General features: G+C 40.0%; 1 protein-coding gene across 1 annotated transcript in view; it reads left to right on the forward strand.

Annotated features, from left to right (window-relative positions):
* LOC134402925 (uncharacterized) overlaps positions 1 to 21,955 on the forward strand; it is a 37,223-nt gene extending 15,268 nt beyond the window's left edge. Inside the window, exons 3-12 of the mRNA XM_063132861.1 lie at positions 798 to 873; positions 3,260 to 3,391; positions 8,089 to 8,212; positions 11,129 to 11,189; positions 11,281 to 11,327; positions 15,434 to 15,509; positions 15,936 to 16,037; positions 16,590 to 17,429; positions 19,166 to 19,261; positions 21,195 to 21,955. Of these exons, the coding sequence (XP_062988931.1) occupies positions 798 to 873; positions 3,260 to 3,391; positions 8,089 to 8,212; positions 11,129 to 11,189; positions 11,281 to 11,327; positions 15,434 to 15,509; positions 15,936 to 16,037; positions 16,590 to 17,429; positions 19,166 to 19,261; positions 21,195 to 21,504 (1,864 nt within the window). The 3' untranslated portion in view covers positions 21,505 to 21,955. The remainder of the gene's footprint in view (positions 1 to 797; positions 874 to 3,259; positions 3,392 to 8,088; positions 8,213 to 11,128; positions 11,190 to 11,280; positions 11,328 to 15,433; positions 15,510 to 15,935; positions 16,038 to 16,589; positions 17,430 to 19,165; positions 19,262 to 21,194) is intronic.
* The last annotated feature ends 975 nt before the right edge of the window (positions 21,956 to 22,930 follow it).

The raw sequence follows: 22,930 nt of genomic DNA on the forward strand, positions 1-22,930 counted from the left end.
GCCAAGATATAAATGTAATAAATAGGAATAGTAATGCCAGCTGCGCCCCTTCCTAGAGTTGGAAGACCTAAAGACAGTAGGGCTAAGTATTTATTTTATCACCTAATGCTTTCCCCTTCCACAGATGTCAGGCAGCTATGTTATGCAAATAGTCTCTTCCAATGTAACCCTTCCATACACCAGTATTTATTGGCATGATTTCCCAAAATCATAGTATATGCTGCATACAGTCTTATACTGATCTCATGGTTCTCTGAAGCTGTACTGATGTGCTAAGATCTTTTCTTTTTTTTTGTATTTTATTAATAATTATTTGGAAGGAAAAGTCTTGCTTCAACTCCTGCAGCCTGATGCAGTAAGGTTGATTTACCTGTGGGAACAGACTGTTGTGTCCCAACACCTGCTCGATTGTAAACGAAGAACACAAAAGGGCTTGCATGTGTGGCTTCTGAGACTCAGTAGAATTGGACTGAAAACTACATGCGCAGTCTCAAGCAGATGGAAAAGCGCATCAGTTTAGGAACAGTCACTAATGGAAAACTATCAGTTTTGGCAGAGGCAATAATGGTTTTCATCACTAAGAGACCCTCCTTCCATTCAACACAAGATCTTAAGATTCAGACCTCAGGCCAACCTTCCCTGCTCCCCTGGTAATCGGTACAGTAATCTGAAGGCAGACTTCTGCTGTATAAACACAATCCACAACTGGATCAGGGCCCTGTTAAACACTAGTTATGACATTTATTTTTCTAACACAGGCATAATTAAATGCAAACCTATGTTGCTTTTGTTAATAGATGGCGGAATGTATCACCAGTTGGACAACCTATACCAGGAACTCGATTCATTGCTTTCAAAGTACCCTTGAAAGGGGTATGTATAAAATGTTATTTCCACTCATTTATGTTAATCAAAAAGCATAAAAGATACTGGGCACCATCCAATGCCGCTGCTCATTAGTAGTAATTATTGCTAGTGGAATGAGAAGCTAACATTTGCTAAAGCAACTGGAAACAAACTGAAATGCTCATGTGTGAAACAGAACAGGTCAGAAGAGCTAGCAGATGGGAACTTTGCTGCCCTGTCCCTTTCCAGAAATGAGCATTTCAAGTTGTATTGAGGGTAGTTTCAAAGGGTTGTGTTAGCGCTGGATCCTACTGGTGCAACACAAACAGTTGAGACACAGTCACAGCATTGGATACTGCCCACATTGAGGTACATTTTATATAATTAATGTTTTCTATTAACTTGTCCTTTATTGGATAACTCCATTTAACACAGCCTCTAATGCAGTTGCCTGGCTGTTGTCAGGTGCCACTCCATATCAGCATGTAACACCTCTGTTGAAGGCTCTGTGCTTGCTACCCATCTGCTGTCAGACCAGGTTTAAGGTTCTTGTACTAGTCTAAAACCCAGAACAATTTGAACCCAGGATACTTGAGGACATGCCTTCTCCCTTATCATCCAGACTGATCACTGAGTTCTTCTGAAAAAACACTCTTGGTGGTCCCACATGGGTTGGAGATCCATTTGGAAACCACCAGGAAATGGGTCTTTTAGTGCGGCAGTTCTCACCCTACGGAATACCCTTCCAACAGGTATGGCATGCCCCTACACTTTGTTTTTGGTGTTTCTGTCTTTTTTCAGGCGAGCATTTCTTGGCTGATGTGTAAATTCAAACCACTATTCTATTTATTTATTTATTTATTTATTTATTTATCATACTTATACCCCGCTCCTTAGCCAAAAAAGGCTCTCGGAGCGGCTTACACTTAGCAAAAAAGACAGTCCCTGCCCTCAGGCTTACAATCTAATAAAGACATGACACACAAGGAAAAGGAGTCAAGGAGGGAGGGAGGGAGGGAGGAGAGAGAGAGAGAGAGAGAGAGAGAGAGTGAGAGTCCAGCAGGAGCAGGCCCCGATGTTACTTCTGCCTGCTCCTGTCCCCTCGGTCCTTCTTCTTCCCCACAGGGCCAAGATGGCAGTTTGCCCTGTGTGTGGGGGGGGGGGGAGAGTCCAGCAGGAGCAGGCCCCGATGTTACTTCTGCCTGCTCCTGTCCCCTCGGTCCTTCTTCTTCCCCACAGGGCCAAGATGGCAGTTTGCCCTGTGGGGGGGAAGAGTCCAGCAGAATTTGATTTTACCTTTTTGTATTTTGTGTTTTGATTTATTGTACACCACTCCAATATCTCTTGATATGGATTGGTTTATACATTTTATAACAAATAATACCAACAGAATAGTCACTAAAAGAAAGGGGAAGGACTTCCTTTCATCTCCCCTTCCCACAATCTGTCTGTCATCAAGGCTGCCATCACTGCAGGGTAGAGTGTTCCAGGGTCTCAAGAATCAGATCTGTACCTCAGCTGCTTCAAAAAATGCAATTGAGATGAACAGACTGAAGGCAGTTTCTATGCAATGACACAAAAAATAAAATAAAAAAATAGATGTCCTACATCAGGGGTAGGGGACCTGGTGCCCTCTAGATATTCTGGATTACAACTCCTAGTGGGTTACGCAAATTACAAAGTTTGCCTGGCTAGCTTGATCTTTAATGCTGAGAGAAGGGAACCGTCGTCTCATTGTTGTAAACTACCCAGAGAGCTTTGGCTATGGGGCGATACGGAAATGAAATAAATAATGTACAAGTTAAATTTTAGAATAGAATAGGTGAAAAGTGGATATGCTTCTTCCGATTTAAGAAGTACTGTTTCTTAGCTTCTCTGCTCTGGGTGGAGTCACTCACAAATTCAAGAATGGGAGGTTCTCGTTGTTGTGTATTATCTGATAAACAATGATGTTGCAAAAGTTGCTGTGAAGGATACTTCAGAAGGTGAAAATGCATAGATAAAAGATGTTTACTCCACAATGATCTACTCCACCTAGATTCTGTTTATCAGCTTCTCTTCCCAGAAACAAGATGGAGCTGTAGTGATTTCACTTAATCAGGCTTGTAACAAACGTCTAGCATTTAGCAAAATTCCTGCTTTGTTAGACTACATTCATGTGTTCAATTTGGGGCAATGCAGGTTGGGATTTGAATTAGCATTATTCCATACCAGCCTGGACTGAAAAACAACCAGCTTGGACTGGAAAAAATGTGCCTTTTCTTTATGTTTAATTAAAGAATTAATGCACTTCAAAATTATCTGCTAGTTTTGAATGTTTGTTTCATTTTCTGATTCTCAGAAGTATGAGTCAGATTTTTCCATTTACATAGAAATATTTTCCCATATGCAATCTCTTTTCTCCCCATCCTAGGCAATCAACCACCGACTGACACCAACTCAAAAGTTTACACCAAAAGATCTGATTGCTGCAGTAAAAGCTCTAAATATGGAGCTTGGCTTAATTATTGATTTAACATATACAACAAGATATTATGATGTTAAGGTAATTTACATTGGTATTTACAGAATTTAAATTTTTCTCTGTGCTTTTTAATGCCAAACTAAAAACAGACAATCTTCTATGTGGTATGCAATCTCTAACAGTGAAGAGTTTGATGAGCTCTTCCGTGATGCGAGTTATTTATTTATAGTGTCATCAATGTGTATGGTGCTTTACAAAATATAGCAGGACATCCCTATCCCAAAGGAGCTTACAGTCTAATATTTGACACAGGAGAAACTGGAGAGCAAGGGAACTGGAAGCAGAGATAAAGAGGGGAAGAATTTGTGTAACAGGCAAATTAGAAACATAAAATTCTGAAGTCAATTTCTTCCAGAAAAAAGGAAATTGGGGTGTGTGGAATGGCATATATGCAAGGCTTATTTCTTATCAAACCTAAACTTAATCACTTTAACAGCATATAATGCATCAATAACAACTTAGCATACAAAATTGTACTGTTCAGCAAATCTATGCATGTTTCTCAGAAGTAAGACCTGGTCTGTTTAGTGGAGCTTCCCTTCCAGTTAAGTGTGAATAGGAGTGCAGCCTCTGAAATATGAAGCCTTAGTTTTATACAAGCAAAATTGCAGATATACCAGAGAAAGCTACAAAAACGCTGTACCATATGCTCCCTAAGCACATATATCTTAGCTTTTGCTAGCTGAGAAGGAGGAAAAAATAGAAGTTGGAAACAGAAACCACAACATTTGTACTAAACAAAGGTCACCAGGAGGCGGCAAGCAGCAATTCACAAGCAAAAAAGGCCATATATAGTTCTCTTATGAAGATGGCAGCACCTTCTAGAAGCAGAAATGTATCTTGGATTTGAGTGTTGTATATACGCAGGAATATACGAATTCTGGTGTGCACACAAATTGTCATTCTGTAATGCTGTAGATAATTTTACATTAAAACCTTCATACTGTTTGTGTGAAACCCTGTGCATTTCACTCATTCTAAAAGAGAAGTTATTTCACAGGATTTTTTTCAGTGGTAAATTAAAATCAATGGGCTGGTTATAAAGTGGCCGATTACATATTGCTAAAAAAGAGAACATACACTACTGAAAGAGAGGACAGAAATTTATATAAAATTTACATGTGTTAATTTCGTGTATATGCAAAATTGGAAATAATCACTAGGATTTAAATTTCATAAAAGACAAACCATTAATTTCCCATCTGAAACACTTGCCAAAATTCTGAAATTAATTTGCATCCAAAACGGTTCTCTTATTCAATTAACTTACCCTCAGATGATCAATATCCAGCTCCAAAATACATTTCTCTTCAATAAATTACCCCCTTTCTGTTCAGTTATCCACATCATTAACCCCTCCTAAATGAAGTTAAATTAAAGATAAATAGGGTCCACACTTCAATTTCCTTCTGCTGGCGCTGCTGGGATTCTTACTATGAGATGAGGATACAAGATGGTTAGGTCCCCTGTGCCTGTTTGGTGCATTTCCTTCCCTTTCTTATTTTCTTATGATTTTATTAGAATGTAAGCCTATGAGGCAGTGTGTTGCTATTTTATTGTTTTACTGTGTACAGCACCATGTACATTGATGGTGCTATATAAAAAAGTAATATCTGGCTGATCTTTTTTTTACATAATAAAGGCAGCCGAAAGCAAGGCACTGCAGCAACTTCAAATGCTACCAGATAAAGAGGGAAATGACATTATTTCCCATTTCTTTCCAGGGAAAATTGTACAGAAAAAGAAATAGCTGCTTCCATAGCACCTTGTCTTTGGCTGCTTAATTATGTTTTAAAAAAAGATGGATAAGGTATCTGGAGAACTGAGGGATACCACTTCTTTGCTCAGTCTTTGTTAGTTAAATCAGCTAGGATGGGACTGTCAATATGGCCAAAGGATATGCTTCATGTCTCCTTGTGGGAGGGGCATGTTACCTTTTGCTTTAAGGAGGCAGCAATAAGATCTCTATCAAAGCAATCTTCATTTAACACTACAGATCTGGGAAGTGGTTTTGCAACTCCAGATGCATTTGAATGGTATTATTTATCTGTATCCATTTCAATTGGGCTTTGGACTTTTCAGTGGCTTTCAATACCGTGAACCTTCTGGACTGCCTAGAAGGGCTGAGCCTTGGAGACACTGTATGCAATGGTTCCAGTCCTTGTCACATCATGTTCAGAATGTGGTGTTGGGGGACTACTGTTAGGTACCATGATTTGTCTGTGGTGTCCCAAGGGTTATGTCCTGTCCCCTATGTTATTTAACGTTTATATGAAACTGCTGGGAGAGGTGGTTCTTCTGGCCGGATGGAGGGTGTTCAACCTGTTCTGGATGGGGTTGCACTCCCCCTGAAGGAGCAGGTTCGTAGCTTGTTGGTTCTCCTAGAACCATCTCTGTCACTTGAGGCCCAGGTGGCCTCGGTGGCACAGAGTGCCTTCTACCAACTCCGTTTGGTGGCCCAGCTACGCCCCTATCTGGACAGGGATAACCTAGCTTCAGTCGTCCATGCTCTGGTAACCTCCAAATTAGATTACTGCAATGCCCTCTACATGGGGCAGCCTTTGAAGATGGTTCGGAAGCTGCAGCTTGTGCAAAATGCAGCAGCCAGATTGATAACTGGAACCAGAAGGTTCGAACATATAACACTGATTCTGGCCCCCTTGCATTGACTGCCTATACGTTTCTGAGCCCAATTCAAGGTGCTGGTTTTAACCTATAAAGCCTTACACGGCTTGGGACCACAATACCTGACGGAACGCCTCTCCCGACGTGAACCTACCCGTACACTGCAGTCAACATCTAAGGTCCTCCTCCGAGTGCCTACTCTGAGGGAAGCTTGGAGGATGGCAACAAGGGAGAGGGCCTTTTCAGTGGTGGCCCCCCAATTATGGAATGATCTCCCCGAAGAGGCTCGCCTGGCACCAACATTGTTATCTTTTCCGCGCCAGGTCAAGAGCTTTCTCTTCTTCCAGGCATTTAACAGCATTTAACAACATATGCTAAGTTTTTTTTTTAATGGACCCTAGAACTGTTGTTTAAAATGGATACTGTTTTATACTGTTGTTTTTATATTTTTTTGATGGTTTAAAATTTTGTATACTTTTTAATGTCCACTGTTTTTAACTTTTGTAAACTGCCCAGAGAGCTTCAGCTATGGGGCGGTATATAAATTTAATAAAATAAATGATAAATAAATAAATATCAGGATATTTGGAGTGAGATGCCATCAACATGCTGATGACACTCAGCTCTGTTTCTCTTTGTTACCTGACTCCAAGGAAGCAATTGCCTTCCTTGGACGTTAAGTTTGATAATGGGCTGAAGAAGGATGAACAAACTGAGACTGCATCCAGAATAAAAAAAAACCAGATGCTGTTCATCAACAGAAAGCCTGGCTCGGAGACTGGGATTCAACTGGTTTTGGATGTGGTTACCCTTCCATTGAAATATCAGGTTTGGAGCTTGGGAGTGCTCCTGGATTGTACACTGTCCCTAGATCTTCAGGTGGCAGCAGTGGTGAGGAATGTGTTTGCACAAGGTTTTAACCTTTAAAGCCCTAAATGCCTTAGGTCCTGCCTATCTGAGGCTCAGCCTAACTGGATATGAACCTGCTTTATTATTAAGATCAGCAGGCTCTTTTGAAGACACCCTCGCTTACAGAAGCCTGTTTGTCAGGCTCACTGGAAAGGACTTTCTCCTGTGTTGCTCCCAAACTCTGGAACACACTCCTTCTGAGTTACTAGTCATCACTCTCTCTGCATTCAGGAACGGGATCAAGATGCAGCTTTTTAAATTTTTACAGGTTTAGTATTTTACTATGTTTGTATTTGTTTATCATTCTTGTTTCTGAATTTTTGTAAGCCAGAAAGGCAATATAAAAATGCAATAAATAAATAAGAACAGGAGTCACCATTAATTTTGTCCAGTTCTGGACATATTGAAACCCTTAAAATACTGGGTGATCCAGTAAAATATAGGGCATTTGGCCACACTATCTGGTAACATTAATGGATAATAGTGTGATTGGGAGACATTCAGTGCAGTGGCTCATTGTGATGGATTGCAAAGATATGATTTCCACAGTTCGATATTGCAATCATACTATTAATTGTTCTTAATGTTCAAAATCAGAAAAAGAGAGACCATTTAAAGAGTACAAACATTTCATTGTGACATGCTAAAACTCACATGATGGAATATCTGATTAAATTCTCAAACTATTGAATACTGAACAAAGCACTGATTATATTCTCAACTGACAGCAGTGTGTGTATCGGTCAATGATCATGATGCCATGACATCCCAACCATTGGAACTAGATACTTAGCCATGCTACTGTGTCATATATAAAACCCTTTGGTTTTGTCCAAAGATTATCTCATGAGAATGATTCCTTGTGCAAGAAAAATTGTAGTGCAGGGAAGAAACTTGACATACAACTGAGCAGCGTCACTGCAATCTCATTCAGTTCCTGATTTTGAGGATCAATTTATACTAACAAAAGTTTTGAGTGAAGCTAGAGCCTTTGGAAGGATTATTCACTTAACACAGAATCATAGAATAGTAGAGTTGGAAGGGGCCTATAAGGCCATCGAGTCCAACATAATTGTGTACTTTTCATTCTTGCAAGATGAATTTTGCTTTGAACCTGTATTTAAAATATTTTGTCAATTGAATTACTAATATTTGCTGCACATTTTACACCTTCTCATTTGTAGGATTTGCCTAAAAGTATGGAGTATAAGAAACTTTTTACTGTTGGACTTGAAGTCCCAGATGATCCTACTATTCTACAATTTAAAAAATGGGTCAGAAAATTCCTATGGGAAAATGCAGAAAATGGTAATTAACAGCATCTTTAATTTTGTTCAAGATGGGCAGAGCCATCTTAAGTGGGTCCAGGAAATTAGAGGGGTGAAGTGGCAGATCATCCAATTCTTCCAAAACCCTGCCAATGTGCGCCAGTCAAAGCAGGTGTGTGGGTGTGGGAGAGGGGTTCACCTTTTTCCTTCTCTGGTGTTCCTTTGTTTTACTTTTCGGGGGCTTTTTAAATTGTGAATTTAACAAAACAGAACTGAAAACAAATAGGGGGCAAGAACGAATATTACATGCATAGGAATGTCTTCTTTTTTCATCAGATACACCATTCATTAAAAGGGGGGAGTTATGCATAGGTTTCAGGAAAAGCAGACCAAATGTCCATATATTTATCCACTCGCAAGTGGTGTCTATATACCACATGTTCAAATGTTGATAGCCTGGTGTTTCTAAAAACAGTTTAATTCTTCCTTCCTGATGGTTTCAACAGGAGGTAAAATACCTATGCCAGGTCCAAGCTGGTATAGGTGAGGAGCCTGACCTGGGGCCTTTCAGATAAATGAAGGGCCCTTGAATCCAGCAGATCCGAGGCCACTTCTGCCCCACTTCTGGAACATCCTATTTCAGGGCCTACTCCCAACAGAACTGCACCCACTGAGCTTTCTGGGGGCTGGTGGGATATATGTGCCCTCCCTGCCAACAGAGCTTCTCTCTGCTGATGGACTGGGTTGTCCAGTCCCTTCCTAACTCCCTCCAGCCAGCGAAAGTGAGTCTTAGAATTGTGCTCAGAAATTTTATTGACAGGTACATTTATGATTTCAGATTTTCTATTGGTATCTTTGAATATGAAATCATAGTTCTCAAATGTTACTAACCAGGAATCATATGTGGGTTTCTTTGCTTTTTCTCACTAGTAACAGTTTCAAGAATCGAATGATATTTGAATTCTGAAATGCTTTCTTTGAGATTAGTTGATTGGAGAGATGTGGGAGGATTGGGACAGGAGATTTTCTTTAGAATGAAAAGGAAAAGAAAACAAACCTGTAACTGTGTGCATGCAGGCTCCTTTGTATAAAGAGACTCATCAGTGGATTGGTTCCTTAGAACCACAAGCAGAGTTCTGGTTGTGTAATGGTGCTTTCCCATTTCCTTCCCACTGCAGCCCCATTCACCTCCCAAACAGCTATTCCTGAGGGTCAGGGGACAGTCAAGAATGGGATTTGCTGTGGTGTTGAGTTCTGCAGCTGCAGAGAAGAATCAGCAGAAATCAGAGAAAGCTCCATGTGCAAGTTGAAGTGGATCCAAGCCATTAGCTAGGATCTAAAGATCTACTGCAGATATGCCCAAAGGATAAGGCATACCCAGTTGGATTTTGACTTTTTCCTTTGAATGGAAGATCCTTATGCCATTTCATACATTGTTTTCAAAGTCTTGTCAGTAGATGAAAGTAGATAGAGACTGAGCTGGATGACACATGTTACTTAACCCATGATGTGCAGTGCCTGTGGGCACCAACCCTTGCCTTGGGGTTGTGTTGTGTGAACCCACCAGTCATGGGTTACGTGAGGGTTAAACAACTCTCGCAAAACCATAAACAGACTAAAGGTTAAACAGACTAGTTTAACCCTCACATAATTAATGTTCACCAGGTTCGCACAACATGACAACCCCTGAGCAGGAGTTGCACATTCAAAATGATGGCCGCACAGATCACACACACATGCTGCAGCTCCACCATGGGTTAAATAACCCATGGTGCACTGTCATGTCAGGCAAACATCCCCAATAAATTAAATGTGTGTATTTAATATGTCTGATTTTTCTTATTTAAATAGTAGCTGAGGAGGAGGGATCATTATCAGGACTGCAACACTCAAGGAGAAGGGTTTAACCATTCCCCCACCAAGCAACAATCCTGAAAATCGCCCCCACCCCACCCCTGGGAGGATGCTATCATTGCTGCCAGAATGAATAGCAACTCAGGAGGCACAATTTTCATTGGGAACATGGCATGGAGGAAAGCGTTAATAACCCCTCCCTGCATCCTGTGGTTCCCATCCTGATTGGGGGCCTCCATGCAGTTGCTATTTAAATAAGAAACGTCAGGCATGTTCAATATATAGACACACTTAATGCATCGTTTGGCGTAGTTCCAAATGGGATTTCCATGCAGCATAGGGTGGCTGCTGTTCAAGAAATCCAAACCTCTTGTCGTCATGAAGAACTATTGATGTGTTTCTTTGGATCTCACGCATTGAATTTTTCCATCCATATTTTTGTCCTAAAAAAGTCAATCCACATGCAGAATCACCTTTCTACATAGCATTGATCAGCTGGGAGGAAAGCCTCTCAGTCAGGCCTGTGCGTGCAAGAGTAATGCATACTGTACTGTATGCAAACCAACTAAGTTGTCCTCTCTGCTGTCTACTCTGACAGCACGAGTCACAATTGAAGCAGAAAAGGAGGAAGCAGCTGGCCGAGGACTTCATTCAGGCAGCCTCCTACATCTCCCATCATCAAACAGGTTGTCAATCCTGCCAGTTTTGGCAGTGCTTGATTCCATCTTAATGGGGCTTTGACAGTGCAGCAAACTGACATTTCAGAGATCTCTCTATTTATTTATTTAAAACATTTTTATCCCACCCTATATCACTAGGATCTCAGGGTGGCGTACAGATAAAATTATACTATATAAAACAATATACACAGCTAAAAACAAATTAAACCATTAACAAAGTTAAAACAATAATTTAAAAGCAGTAAAAACCATTAATGGGATGAACAATGGGACGAATGTGTCTAGAATCAAGGTTTCAGAGATGTATAATTGTAGCAATTTTGTAAAGAGCAACAATGCTTTTAAAATTCACTTATTTTTAAAAAGCACTAACACTATATTTGTATTCACATTATTTAATTCCTTTTTTGCCTTTTAAATAGACAAACTCATTGGAGTACACTGTACTAATGGAATTAACAGAACAGGTTACCTTATATGTAGGTAAGTATCGCAGCAGAGGTTAGAGAATTATTTTCACTACAGTAATATGTTCTGATTGAGTGATTCACATATGTGTATATATTTCCTTTAGATATCTTATTGACGTTGAAGGATGGGATCCTGAAACAGCAATCCAAGGTATCTTTGTGCCACTTGAACAGAATCCAAGGCTCCGCATACACTACATAGCTGTATCAGTTGCCATAGCTGGGATCCAAAAGGCCACCTCCAAAAATACCACACATGCAAGTTACTTTTCTGGTCTCACTTCCACTGCAGTCTCATGCCACCCAAAAAGTTGCTTGTGGAGGTCAGCGGAACAGCAGGATTCTATGCTAAAACTGGAAATGGCTAACCTTTCCACATATGCACAGAAACACTTTCCATTTGTGTATAGTAGAGGGGAAAATGGAACTCGGTCCATGTAATTTGGCTCTTGATAAGCCACTCGTGACACTGCAACACTGTCTGCACCATTTTTGATTTTGTGTAGTTGCCCATTTACATGAATACCTAGCATGTGATATCAGATTCAAGAACTTCCATGGTTTCTGTTGTCAATATATATTGATTGAGGTATTAGAGACCATAGTGTTGTGGATGACCTCTAGAAGGTACCAGTTCATATCAGTTTGCTTATGCAAATGGATAACTCTCATGAATTGGGCCATTGTCTGAGAAGCTATGGTTTGTTATTATTAGAATGTAATTGCATAAACGTTGGGCTCACATGACTCCCCTACCTCACTTATTTGTGCATGTGAGGAGATCAAAAGCTTGCGCTTCCACTTTTGAACTAACCACAGTTCCCTGTTACATTTGAATATGGTTGGTTAAAAACAAACAAGGATATCAAGTGTTTGCTCCTAGTTAAAGTAATGACAGTTAGAGTAAACCATAACTCCCAAGTATAGATGTGACCATGAACTATGGTTAATTCAGGAGTATGAACTTTCAGTCTCCTTTCGTATGGGAAGGAGGAGGCCAGGGCTATTGGGCTTCCCATGGGCATCTGGTTGGCTACTGTGGGAAACGCAATGCTGGACTAGGCTTTTGGACTGAACCAGCAGGACTGCTCTTATGTTTTTATGACAGCATGTGAACTTGAGGTTTCTGCTGGCTCTACTGTGACTTATTAGATTGAACTGGACACTGACAGAACATTTGTGTGTGGAAAGGACTTTTTTCTTTTATGAGATTTAGGCTGCAATTCTATACCTACAAGTAAGCCCCATTGAATGCAATGGGACTTATTTCTGAGTAGACGTCTGGTATTGTGCTGTTAGTATACAGTGGTGAGAAAAGGTTTGTGAATCCTAATGATAATTATGGAAATCCCATAGTTTTACCAAGATAACCTTCTTGACTGAAAACCAGTCCCTTTCTAAAGAATCAGTTGGGTTTATAGTAACCAATTCTGTGTCTTATGAAATAAAACAATATATAAATTAGGCAAACAATGAGTACTTAAGAGTTAAGGTATGTGCAAAAATAAGTGAAACCCTGGTTGCATAAGCTCAAAGGGAAACATTAGAATCAAGTAATTAGGTAGATCTTCAGGGGGCAGTTTGGGAAGCCCCACCATATAAAGGATTAGGAACTTTGTGAGTTTGGTTTTCACTATGGATGTCGTGGGCACCCAACTGGGTCTGTGCGTCCGACAGATTCCCCCAGGGCTGCCTTCCCAGACCCAGCTCACTGGCCCGCAGCACATTTGCAACCCCACTCTTGAAGAGCCCCGCAGCCGGACAAGTGCCCCACAGCCATCCTCCTAGTCCAGAGTCTCCATTGTTGCGCACAGTGGAGGCTCCGGAAATTGTGTATTTCCCACATTGCATAAATGGGGCCTTTACAGCTACCATTTTCACACAGTAGGAGATACGCAATTTCTGGAGCCACACTGTTCCGTTGTGCAGAACAGTGGAGGCTCTGGACAAGGGCAGACAGGCTCTCAGCCTCATGAGGTGCTCCCTGTGCTGTGAAGAAGCTCGCGCAGCACTGTGAGCGGGGGCAGGCAGCAGCAGCTTGGAGAGCGTCCAACAGAGCTGGACACAGGTGAGTCTGTCCATCCTTATGGTTGTGGAAACACTTCATAGCACAATCAAAAGACATCTCCGAAGACCTCAGAAAAGCAGTTGTTGCTGCTCATCAGTCTAGAAAGGGTTATAAAACCATTTCTATGGATTTGAGGCTCCACTAATCCACGGTCAGACCAATAGTCTACAAATGGAAACACTTTTAAGACCACAGTCACTCTACCCAGGAGCGGTCATCCTACAAAATCTCTCCAAGAACAAACTGACAAATCATCCAGAAAGTAAAAAAGAACTGCAGAGTAACATCCTAATCTGCAGGCCTCTTTCATCTTTGCTATTAAGAACATAAGAAGAGCCATGCTGGATCAGACCAAGGGTCCCTCTAGCCGAGCATTCTGTTCACATAGCGGCCAACCAGCTGTCGACCAGGAAACCAAAATCAGATCATGAGTGCTACAGCATCCTTTCACCTATGTTCCCCAGCAACTGGTGTACATAGGCTAATTGCCTCTGATACTGGAGGTAGCACATAGCCATCAGAAAAAAATCTGAACAAGAATGGGGTTCATAGGAGAATAGCCAGGAGGAAACCACTGCTTTCTAAAAAGAACATTGCTGCCCATCTGCAGTTCACTAGACATCGTATAGATGATCCCCAACATTTCTGGAACAATGTTCTCTTGAAGATGAGTCAAAGGTAGAACATTTTGGCCTCAATGAGAAATCCTGTGTTTGGTGAAAAACAAACACTTAGTTCAAACAGAAGAACTTCATCCCAACTGTCAAGCATGGTGGTGGGAATGTGATGGTTTGGGCCTGCTTTGTTGCCTTGACCTGGACAGCTTGCCATCATTGACACAACCGTAAATTCTGCAGATGATTCTAGAGGAGAATGTCAAGCCATCCATCCATCCATGAGCTGAACCTGAACTGAAATTGGGTCATGCAACAAGGCAATGTTATTAAATATGCAAGCAGATCTACAAAAGAATGGCTGCAGAAATTCTGTGTTTTATAATGGCATAACCAAAGTCTGGGCCTATACCCCATTGAAATGTTATGGCAGGACCTGAAGCAAGCTGTTCATGCATGGAAACCCTCAAATGTCACTAAGTTGAAGCAGTTCTATAAGAAGGAATGGGCCAAAATTCCTCAAAAGCGATGTGAGAGACTGACCAACAATTACAAGAAATGCTTACTTGAAGTCATTTGTGCTCAAGCAGATGCCACAAGGTACTGAGTCTAAAGGTTCACATACTTTTTCACACATTTGAATTGCATGTTGAATCAGTTGTAGATAAATTAATCTTGAAAAGCACCATGTTTTCCCCCTGCCATTTGTTTCATCAGCCAAAACTAGGCTGACAACTGTTACCCAGAGGACCTTCTCTTCTGCCTCTCCCAGACTGTGGAATGGTCTGCCGGGAGAGATTAATCAACTTAATAGTCTTTCCGAATTCAAGAAGGCTATAAAGACTGATCTCTTCCAGCAGGTCTACCCAGTTGAATTTTAAGATAGTTGTTATTTTAATATTGTATTAGTTTTATAGGTTTTAATCAGCTTTATGTATTTTATGGTATTTGTATCTAATGTTCCCCGCCTCGATCCAGAGGGAGAGATGGGTATTATTATTATTGGGTTATCTATTGTTCTTTATCTAAGATCATGGGATTAGATTAAGATCTAATAACATTTTAGGCCAGAAATATGTGATAATCCTAAAGATTCATAAACATTTTCTCACCACTGTATTTTCTTTGTAGTAGCAGTTGTAAATAACATCCAGTAGGCCACTGCAGATGTAACACCGGCTCCATTATAATCATGCTGAAGTAATATACAACTACCTTGGGAATACTTCTTCTCTTCTTGGAGCAAATTTCTCCTCTTAACTACAGTTTTGGATCATAGGTAAATAAGGATCCTGGTTAATCATAATATTGGTGTTGATGAACTACTTCATCATGGTTAGACAATAAGAGGAGGGGCAATGAGGAGGCTACCTCTTAAATTGTTAACCACAATTAACAAGAAGCCACTGGTATGTCAGTACTATCCTGCCAATTACTGTGGCTTCTAGGATCAGTATATCAAAAGAAAAAAGCCGAATTCTAGTATGCTGTGCTATATTTGAATCCCCATCAATAGCTCCTGCATTTCTCATAAAACAGCATTCTATATGGCTAACATTCTCATAATCTGTTTAGCTTTTGGGGAGGCTCGTGGTCACCATATGGATGGTAATATATATCTGACAGATCTCAAAACTCAACCAATGAGAAGGTAAGACCTATTTTTGTTCATTGTCAAGTACATACCATTTCTGTTGTTACAGATTTTATATGAGTTCAGTGCTTTCTTTTCATACTTTGGATCTGATGAGTATAACAGATATTTCACTTGCTCTGTTCACTTTCTGAATGTTTATCAATGATACATTTTGCTAAACTGATATGTTGTCAAGAAGTCCTGAAATAGATTTCAGGTATCCAACATCCTGAGCACTCCTATCACTTGTTCACAAAAAACACAATGATTATTGCAGGGACTGGCTATCTAGGAGTATTGTAACACACATTCATGCATAGGGTACAGAACCAACCCATAAATACAGATGGGAACCTTCCCCTTTCTCCATTTGAATTTAGTACTGTCACATTGGTTTGTCAGCAAATAAAATTTCTTATATTCTGTTTTGAAATTTTCTAGCAATCTAGGAATGAACTTGTGGGATGCTGATGGAGATACTGTGCCACCACCAAATGATATGGATGGTCATATTGATAGATTTCCACATGAAGAATTTCCTAGGTAACTTGCAGAAATTAAAAGTGGTAGGGAGAAAAGTATGTTAGAATATTTAAACTTGCATCGTTCCATTTTCAGGGCTAAATCCAACATTATGGGAGCAAACTTCTGCTCGCTCAATGGAAGCTTCCTTTCCCCTCCTCCCCACTGCCCTTCCCCATACACATCCCAAACTTGCTCTTGCGGCCTCCCCAAGCCTCCAGTGCAAGATCTGGAGTGTACATGCACTGCTGTGGGAAGGGAAATTCAGTCTGCCAGCAGTATCAGTTCCGCCGGTGGAAGGATCTCATTAGATATAATACAGCCTCCACTGCTTGCACTTAAGCACCTTACTAAGAATTATGTTTTAGAATTCTGGACATATACTAAAAGCCATATTAATTCTACCTAAGGATTTCTTCTATATTTAGTGGGGCTAAGTAGATGTTTATTAAAGAGAATGTCATCTCTAAAATATTTTTTACCATTTGACTTTTGTTTCTTCATACTTTCTTTTGTCAGACAATTTTGGCCCTTGTTTTTCTTAAAAAGAGAACCTTTTAAATTTCTTAACAGGCCTGGGAAAAGATTAAGAGTTTATGATGATGACCACAGTGACTTACCAGAACAGATCCGATTGAGAGAGTTTGACTTTATTAATAAGGGTCCAGGGCAACGGCGCAAGCCATATCATGATCACGAGTTTCAAGATGATTTGCAGCCACTCGTACAAATGAGGCAAAGACGTTTTCCTGACCATCCATTTTATGATGGCTACCAAGAAGAAATGCAGCTGAAAGATTTAGACTTTGCCACCAGAGGATCAGGACAAAGACTAAGACCTTTCCATGATCGCCAGCTTTGTGATGACTTTCCAGAAAGTGCACCACCAGAAGACATTGTTAATATGGGCCATGGACAGAGACAAAGACATTTTCCTGACATTCCTCCTCACAATGATATGTTAATAGATTCGCAGCCCAACCGGGGCCGTGGACAAAGACGAAGACCATTTTATGACCCACAGTCTAATGATGAATTTCAGCCACATATGCAGCTAAAAGATTTTGCTTTCCTCAACAAGAGACCTGTGCAACGGATGAGACCATTTCAAGACTGTCCCCCTCACGATGATATGCAACCACCTGTGGGAGACTTCGAGTTTGTTAGCAGGGGCCATGGACAAAGAATGATACCTTTGCTTGATCACCAGCATCACAATGATTCACAAAGAGAGATGCCACTAGAAGATTTTGATGAGAGAGATTCTGAATCAAGGTGTAGACCATTCCATGACCATTTCAGTGAGCAGCCAGAATTGAATGATTTTCTAAACAGGGGATCTGAACAAAGGATGAGATCTTTTAATGACCATTCAAGCCATGATAACATGCCATATGAAGGTTATTTAGAAAGGTGAGACAAATTACCTTACCAGCTTTGACCATATGTTTATCATGCTCAGTTTCCTGTCTTCTTTTTTGCAATATTAGTTTCCTGTCTTTGACTGGGTTCACAAGACACAACAGCTCATTGTGGGTTGTTGTTTGACAACAAGCCACAATGGGTTGATGTGTCATCTGAACTATGACCACTTCCCGCAGAGTGGCTTGTTTTTCACCAACAAGCCACTCTGACAAACCATGGCTTTTTCTAGGGGGTGCTTAATGCACGATGGGTTGGCGTATCATCCAAACCCTGCAGAGCCAACCCATTGTGGGCTGCAGTAACCGGGCTGCAAGCCACTTGGGAAAGAACATTAAAAAAACCTTGCCTCTCTTCCCAGGCAATCTCACCCTTGCCAGTGACAGACCCTCCACTGATAACTAAACTGCACTTTGGAGGGGCTGTTGCTGTTACTCATTCTTCAAACCCCTTTTCTTTTCTTTTTTCAGGCACAACATTTATGCAAATATGGCCAGAATATCTCTCTCTCTCTCTCTCTTTGCGCAAGTGTTGGTGCATGGAAAAACAAAAGCCAGGGATCCAAAAAGGGGTCATGATAGTGGGTAGGGGGATGGGTAAGGAAGATAAGTCCCCTCAGAAATCTGGTGGAGCCAGCTGGAGGAAGGAAGGGGAGAACAACCCATGATAAGCCCAATTATCTCTTCGGTTCACTGTGAGTTGTTCCAGGAACAACCTACACTACATGGCTTGTTCACCAGGCAGGGCTGTCATTTCTTGCAAACTCACCCTTTGGCAGTGATTACTGACCTGATTCACATATAACGAGAAGTGAATTTCCCCACAATGCCTGTTGTTGTGGTGCTGGCAGCCATTTTAAATATTTGGGATGGGGGTATTGTAGCTTCTCATTAAATGTGAACCCAATAAGGGTGGAACAATCCACCCTTGACAGGTTCGCACTTAACAAGAAGCTACGGCGCACCCCCAATACTCAAAATAGCGTTGTCTGCCATTACAAGCTGCCCCACAGGGAAATTCACTCATGGCGGCTTCCCGTTATATGCGAATCAGGCCACTGAAGAACAGTATGAAGCAATTGGGGAGTTTTTATTCCATTTCATTTTCTGATGTAGTGCAGGAGCCTGACATGCTGGCTACAGCCTTTTTTTTATAGTCCTGTCTGCCATTAATTTCTGGAAATCTAATTACAATTTTGATAATTTGTGATATTTATAAAGTTGAGAATAATACGAATGATGGAATCACAGTTGGTAATGATTAATAAATTACAAATGCTGTTTTTCTTTGGGTTTAATTAGTTTTGGAAAACTTATTAAAGTTTAGACCACATCATCTTCATACTAAAACCATTTTCTACAGTATGCATATTGTTACATATAATTCTGTGAACTGAATGATTCTGCAGGCTTCTTCTTTTTTTTACATTATGCCTATCATTATATATAATTCTGTGCACTGGATGATCCTGCAGGCGGAAAGGGAGGAGACCATTTTCACCAATTGATTGGAAGATCCTCCAGAACAGTGTATGAACTGGCACTGGAGGCTGCAGCAGGAAATGAGGAATCAACAAAATCCGGCAACAAAATTTCCTTCACTGGATCCCAGTTCCTGCCACTAACAGAAGGAGCTGCAACTCTGGATCCAACCCATTGTTTATACCCTAGTTTTGTTGTTGTTGTTTACTTTACACTATTGTAATATGTCTGTTTTACTCCTTTCAGAGGTCGTCCTTTTCCTTCTCATGAGCACTTCCCAGAATCCTCCTTACTTCACAGAGATTATGGCTCTGATAAAGATGACTATAATAGAAATTGCAGGTAACATTGCAATTGCCGTGGCATACATGCAAAGCATATCACTAATTCATACTTAGATATCTAAATTAAATGACTGATAATTTTTATTAATATATTTGACCAATAAACTACACATTTACCTGCTATGTTACAATAAGACAATCTCCTGTGAACATGATATATCCTTTGCAAAAAAAAAAAAGACTATTCTTTGGGAAGTCAGTTTTGGAAAAAAAAGATCTCTCTTTTGGGGCTGGAGCAGGTATGATATTTAGTACTCTCTTAATTGCAGTGAAGAGATCAGAAGCAGGTTGTAGCACCCATAATTTCTCAACTCCAGAGTAAATCCCATTCTTCCATCTTAACTGAAGTTAAGGGACACACCAGCAAGAAATCTTTTTATATTTCCCTGTTTAACCAGGATTTTTAACAAATACTAAACTGCAATTTCAAATTTTGATTAACTGGAAATCCTGACTTGCATTAGCTGTAGCCAAGGTCAGTTCTGATGTAGTCTTTAAACATTTACTCTCAAGAATGCAGGTTTTGGGAGGAAGATGATCCCTTGACCCAAATGACAATCCATACTTAAATTGCATTGATTTCACTGTGATTTAAGCATGTATAATTGGGCTCAGGATTGTAGCCATGATAAAAGAGAAGTGACTTTTTGTGATGCTCTATCAATTTTGGTAGCTTATTGAGATAACATGACAGTAAAAGAAATACAGTCCTGAAGGTCAAACAGCTTTAAAATATGTTGAGTTTTGACATCAAACAAGATCTTTGCAAAGCAGGCTTGAAGTCAGCCATCTATGATCCACAGGGTAGACAACTGTTACATAGATGCATGCTCGGCTACTGCTCTCCACAAACCTTTTTCTCTGTCATTTTGGCACACATTATGTAACCTGATGACTATTATTTATACACATATTATTTATATACATAGCCAAGAAGTAACACTTTCAGGTTAGCCCAATTCAGTACAAGCTAATGTAATTTATACTGGCACAAAGCAGCAAAATAGTGATATATCTCCAATAGAAGCAGATGTGTGTGAGAATATTTTTGTTGAAATAAGATAGATTATGTTCCTATGAAGATATTTGACCACCTGAAAGACAGAAGGCAAAGCAATAAAAAGATGTACACCTTATATCACAGCTTGAAATCCTACAATTCCCAGCATTTCCCAGCCAGCATAGTTGGTTGGAGGAATGCTGGGAGTTGTAGGACATTTTCTGTCTAAACATGCATAGAATTAAGGCTATACACACACACACTTGCCCCACTGAAGTCAATAAGGCTTACTTCTGAGTAAACATGTATAGGAGTGAGTGGCATCAGTACAATCCTATACATGTCTACTTAGCAGTAAGCCCTACTGAGTTCAATGGTGCTTATTCCCAAAAAAGTGTGTATAGGATTTCTTCCTAACAGTGTATTATATCAACGAAGTCTAAACTCCTGTGGGGGTGGAGATACACAAGGAGTTCAGCATGCACAAGACTTTCTGTTCTTATTGACAAATATACTATATATATTCTATGATTGCCCCCATTGCATTCATGGGGCATTCCCTGTCTTATTTAAGATACTAGAGAAATCCCTTCTGGAGGGGAGGCTGAGCAAGTTGGAATCCTCCTATGCATTGAGATCTATACTGACATTTTTTTCTATAAATGTGTTGAAACTAAAAAGCCACTGGGAGGAAATGACAGAGACTGCAATAAACATAATTTGGAGAAAGGCAACTTTTCCATTTTTACTTTGAAAGTTTCTTTTCAAACAAAGTGAGTTTTAAGGCAAATTATACTTCTGTTTTTCTTATGTTTTACTGAACTACCTATTGCTTAAATGCAACCTTTTAATGCTTGTCTCTCTCACTGTCATTAATTAATCCCTGATAAGTTTAAGAAGTTTTCAACTAATAATTGTTTTCATATTATAGGCCTGATTATCCTGAAGATTACAAGAGAATCCACCCTTCAGATGAAATTAACAGAGGAGGGAAAACTAGATTTGCACCCTATTCCTCACGCCCAATACACCCTTCATCTACGTACCAAGATGTTAATTCAGTTTCAGTGGACCGTGGGAGGGAATCTCAGCATGAAATTACGAGGGAGATGGGTCAAGGGAAAAGATTACCAGTTGTAACAATTGATTACAATTATGGTTTACCTTTAGACTATGCATCTGAGGAGGAAGATAGAACACATTATGATTTACATCCAAGAGAACGCTACATTTGGAAATGAACCAGATTCAGGTGTGCATGCACGTTTCACTCATTTTCCTTTGTGTGCGGACCAAACCTTTTCCCATACTGGAGGTGCATATCTTTTAAAATTACAAAACTAGTATCTGTAATAAGATAACATTCCACAATTGTGTGTGTGTGTGTGTTTTAAAAAAACCATTTAGATAGTGGGTGCATTTGTTAAGTGAACATGGAGACAAACGTCCAACTTATGTGAAAGAAAAATTTGTGGTTACTTTTCGTGAAATTGGAACGCCATTGCAAAGGCACAACAGAAGCTGTGTTCTCTGTTTCCCCATTTTATAATGTATATAACTATATCAACTTACAAAACTTGTAATAAAAATGTAAAGGCTGCTCTCAATCAAGTTTTACTATGAAGTAGAGTAGGCTTTGAAAGTAAGCAAAAAGAATGTGATGTAAATTTGAAAATAAACTATATACAGTAATGTGGTTTATTCATTTGTTGGTAGTAATTTGGATTTCTTAAATATTTCCAGTTTTCAAAGTATGAAGTCAAGTTTATTATTAGGGAATAATGATAAACTTGAGCATTTGTGTTCTATTAATACCCTACGTATATAACTTTAGTAGAGTTTTCCCTTCACTTTTGAAGTTAGATTCCTTATTTTATATGATGGATAGACAATGGGCGGGTTCACATGTCTTGCTAAACCATCCTGCAAATAAGCCATGGGGTTGGTTGTTCACTGAACAACTCACAGTAGTCCTGACAGATGATCGGGCACTTTGTGATGTGCAATGGCTTGTTTTCCCCTCAGTCCTCCTTCCAGCTTCAGCTTTTATCCCAGGAACTTTGTGGCAAAAGTCCTCATTGCCTCGGTCCCTGCGTCAGCACCCTGAAAATATACATATATTTTTTAAGTTGCCAAAGCGTTTGGGATGCTCTCCAGTGTCCTTCCTGTACTATTTATAGGAGCACAAGACAGAGAGTGTTGAGAAGGGATGGGGGGTGGGGGTGGGGTGGCAGTAGCAAGATCACAAAGACAAAGTCAGAACTAAAACCCAAAAACAAGATTAAGCAGCAACTAAAAACAATCAAAACACAGTGTCAAAATAGCATCACTAATACTTGTAACAACTATTCCCATTGTGTCTTCAGCAGCTGTGCAGCACCATCAATCATGAATAATTTGTAAAAGCCAATTCTCTGGGTTCAAACTCATAGCATCCATTTTGGTGTGACTAAGAAACTGAATCCAGACAGAAGCTATGCTTATTAAGAGCTTTGGCTATTGGGCAGTATTATTATTATTATTATTATTATTATTATTATTATTATTATTATTTATTTATATAGCACCATCAATGTATATGGTGCTGTACAGAGTAAAACAGTAAATAGCAAGACCCTGCCGCATAGGCTTAGGTATGGGACCATGCTGCTAGGGACTGACTCAATA

The sequence above is a fragment of the Elgaria multicarinata genome, chromosome 8 (genome assembly GCF_023053635.1).
Source record: "Elgaria multicarinata webbii isolate HBS135686 ecotype San Diego chromosome 8, rElgMul1.1.pri, whole genome shotgun sequence".
In the NCBI taxonomy this organism is placed as follows: domain Eukaryota; kingdom Metazoa; phylum Chordata; class Lepidosauria; order Squamata; family Anguidae; genus Elgaria; species Elgaria multicarinata.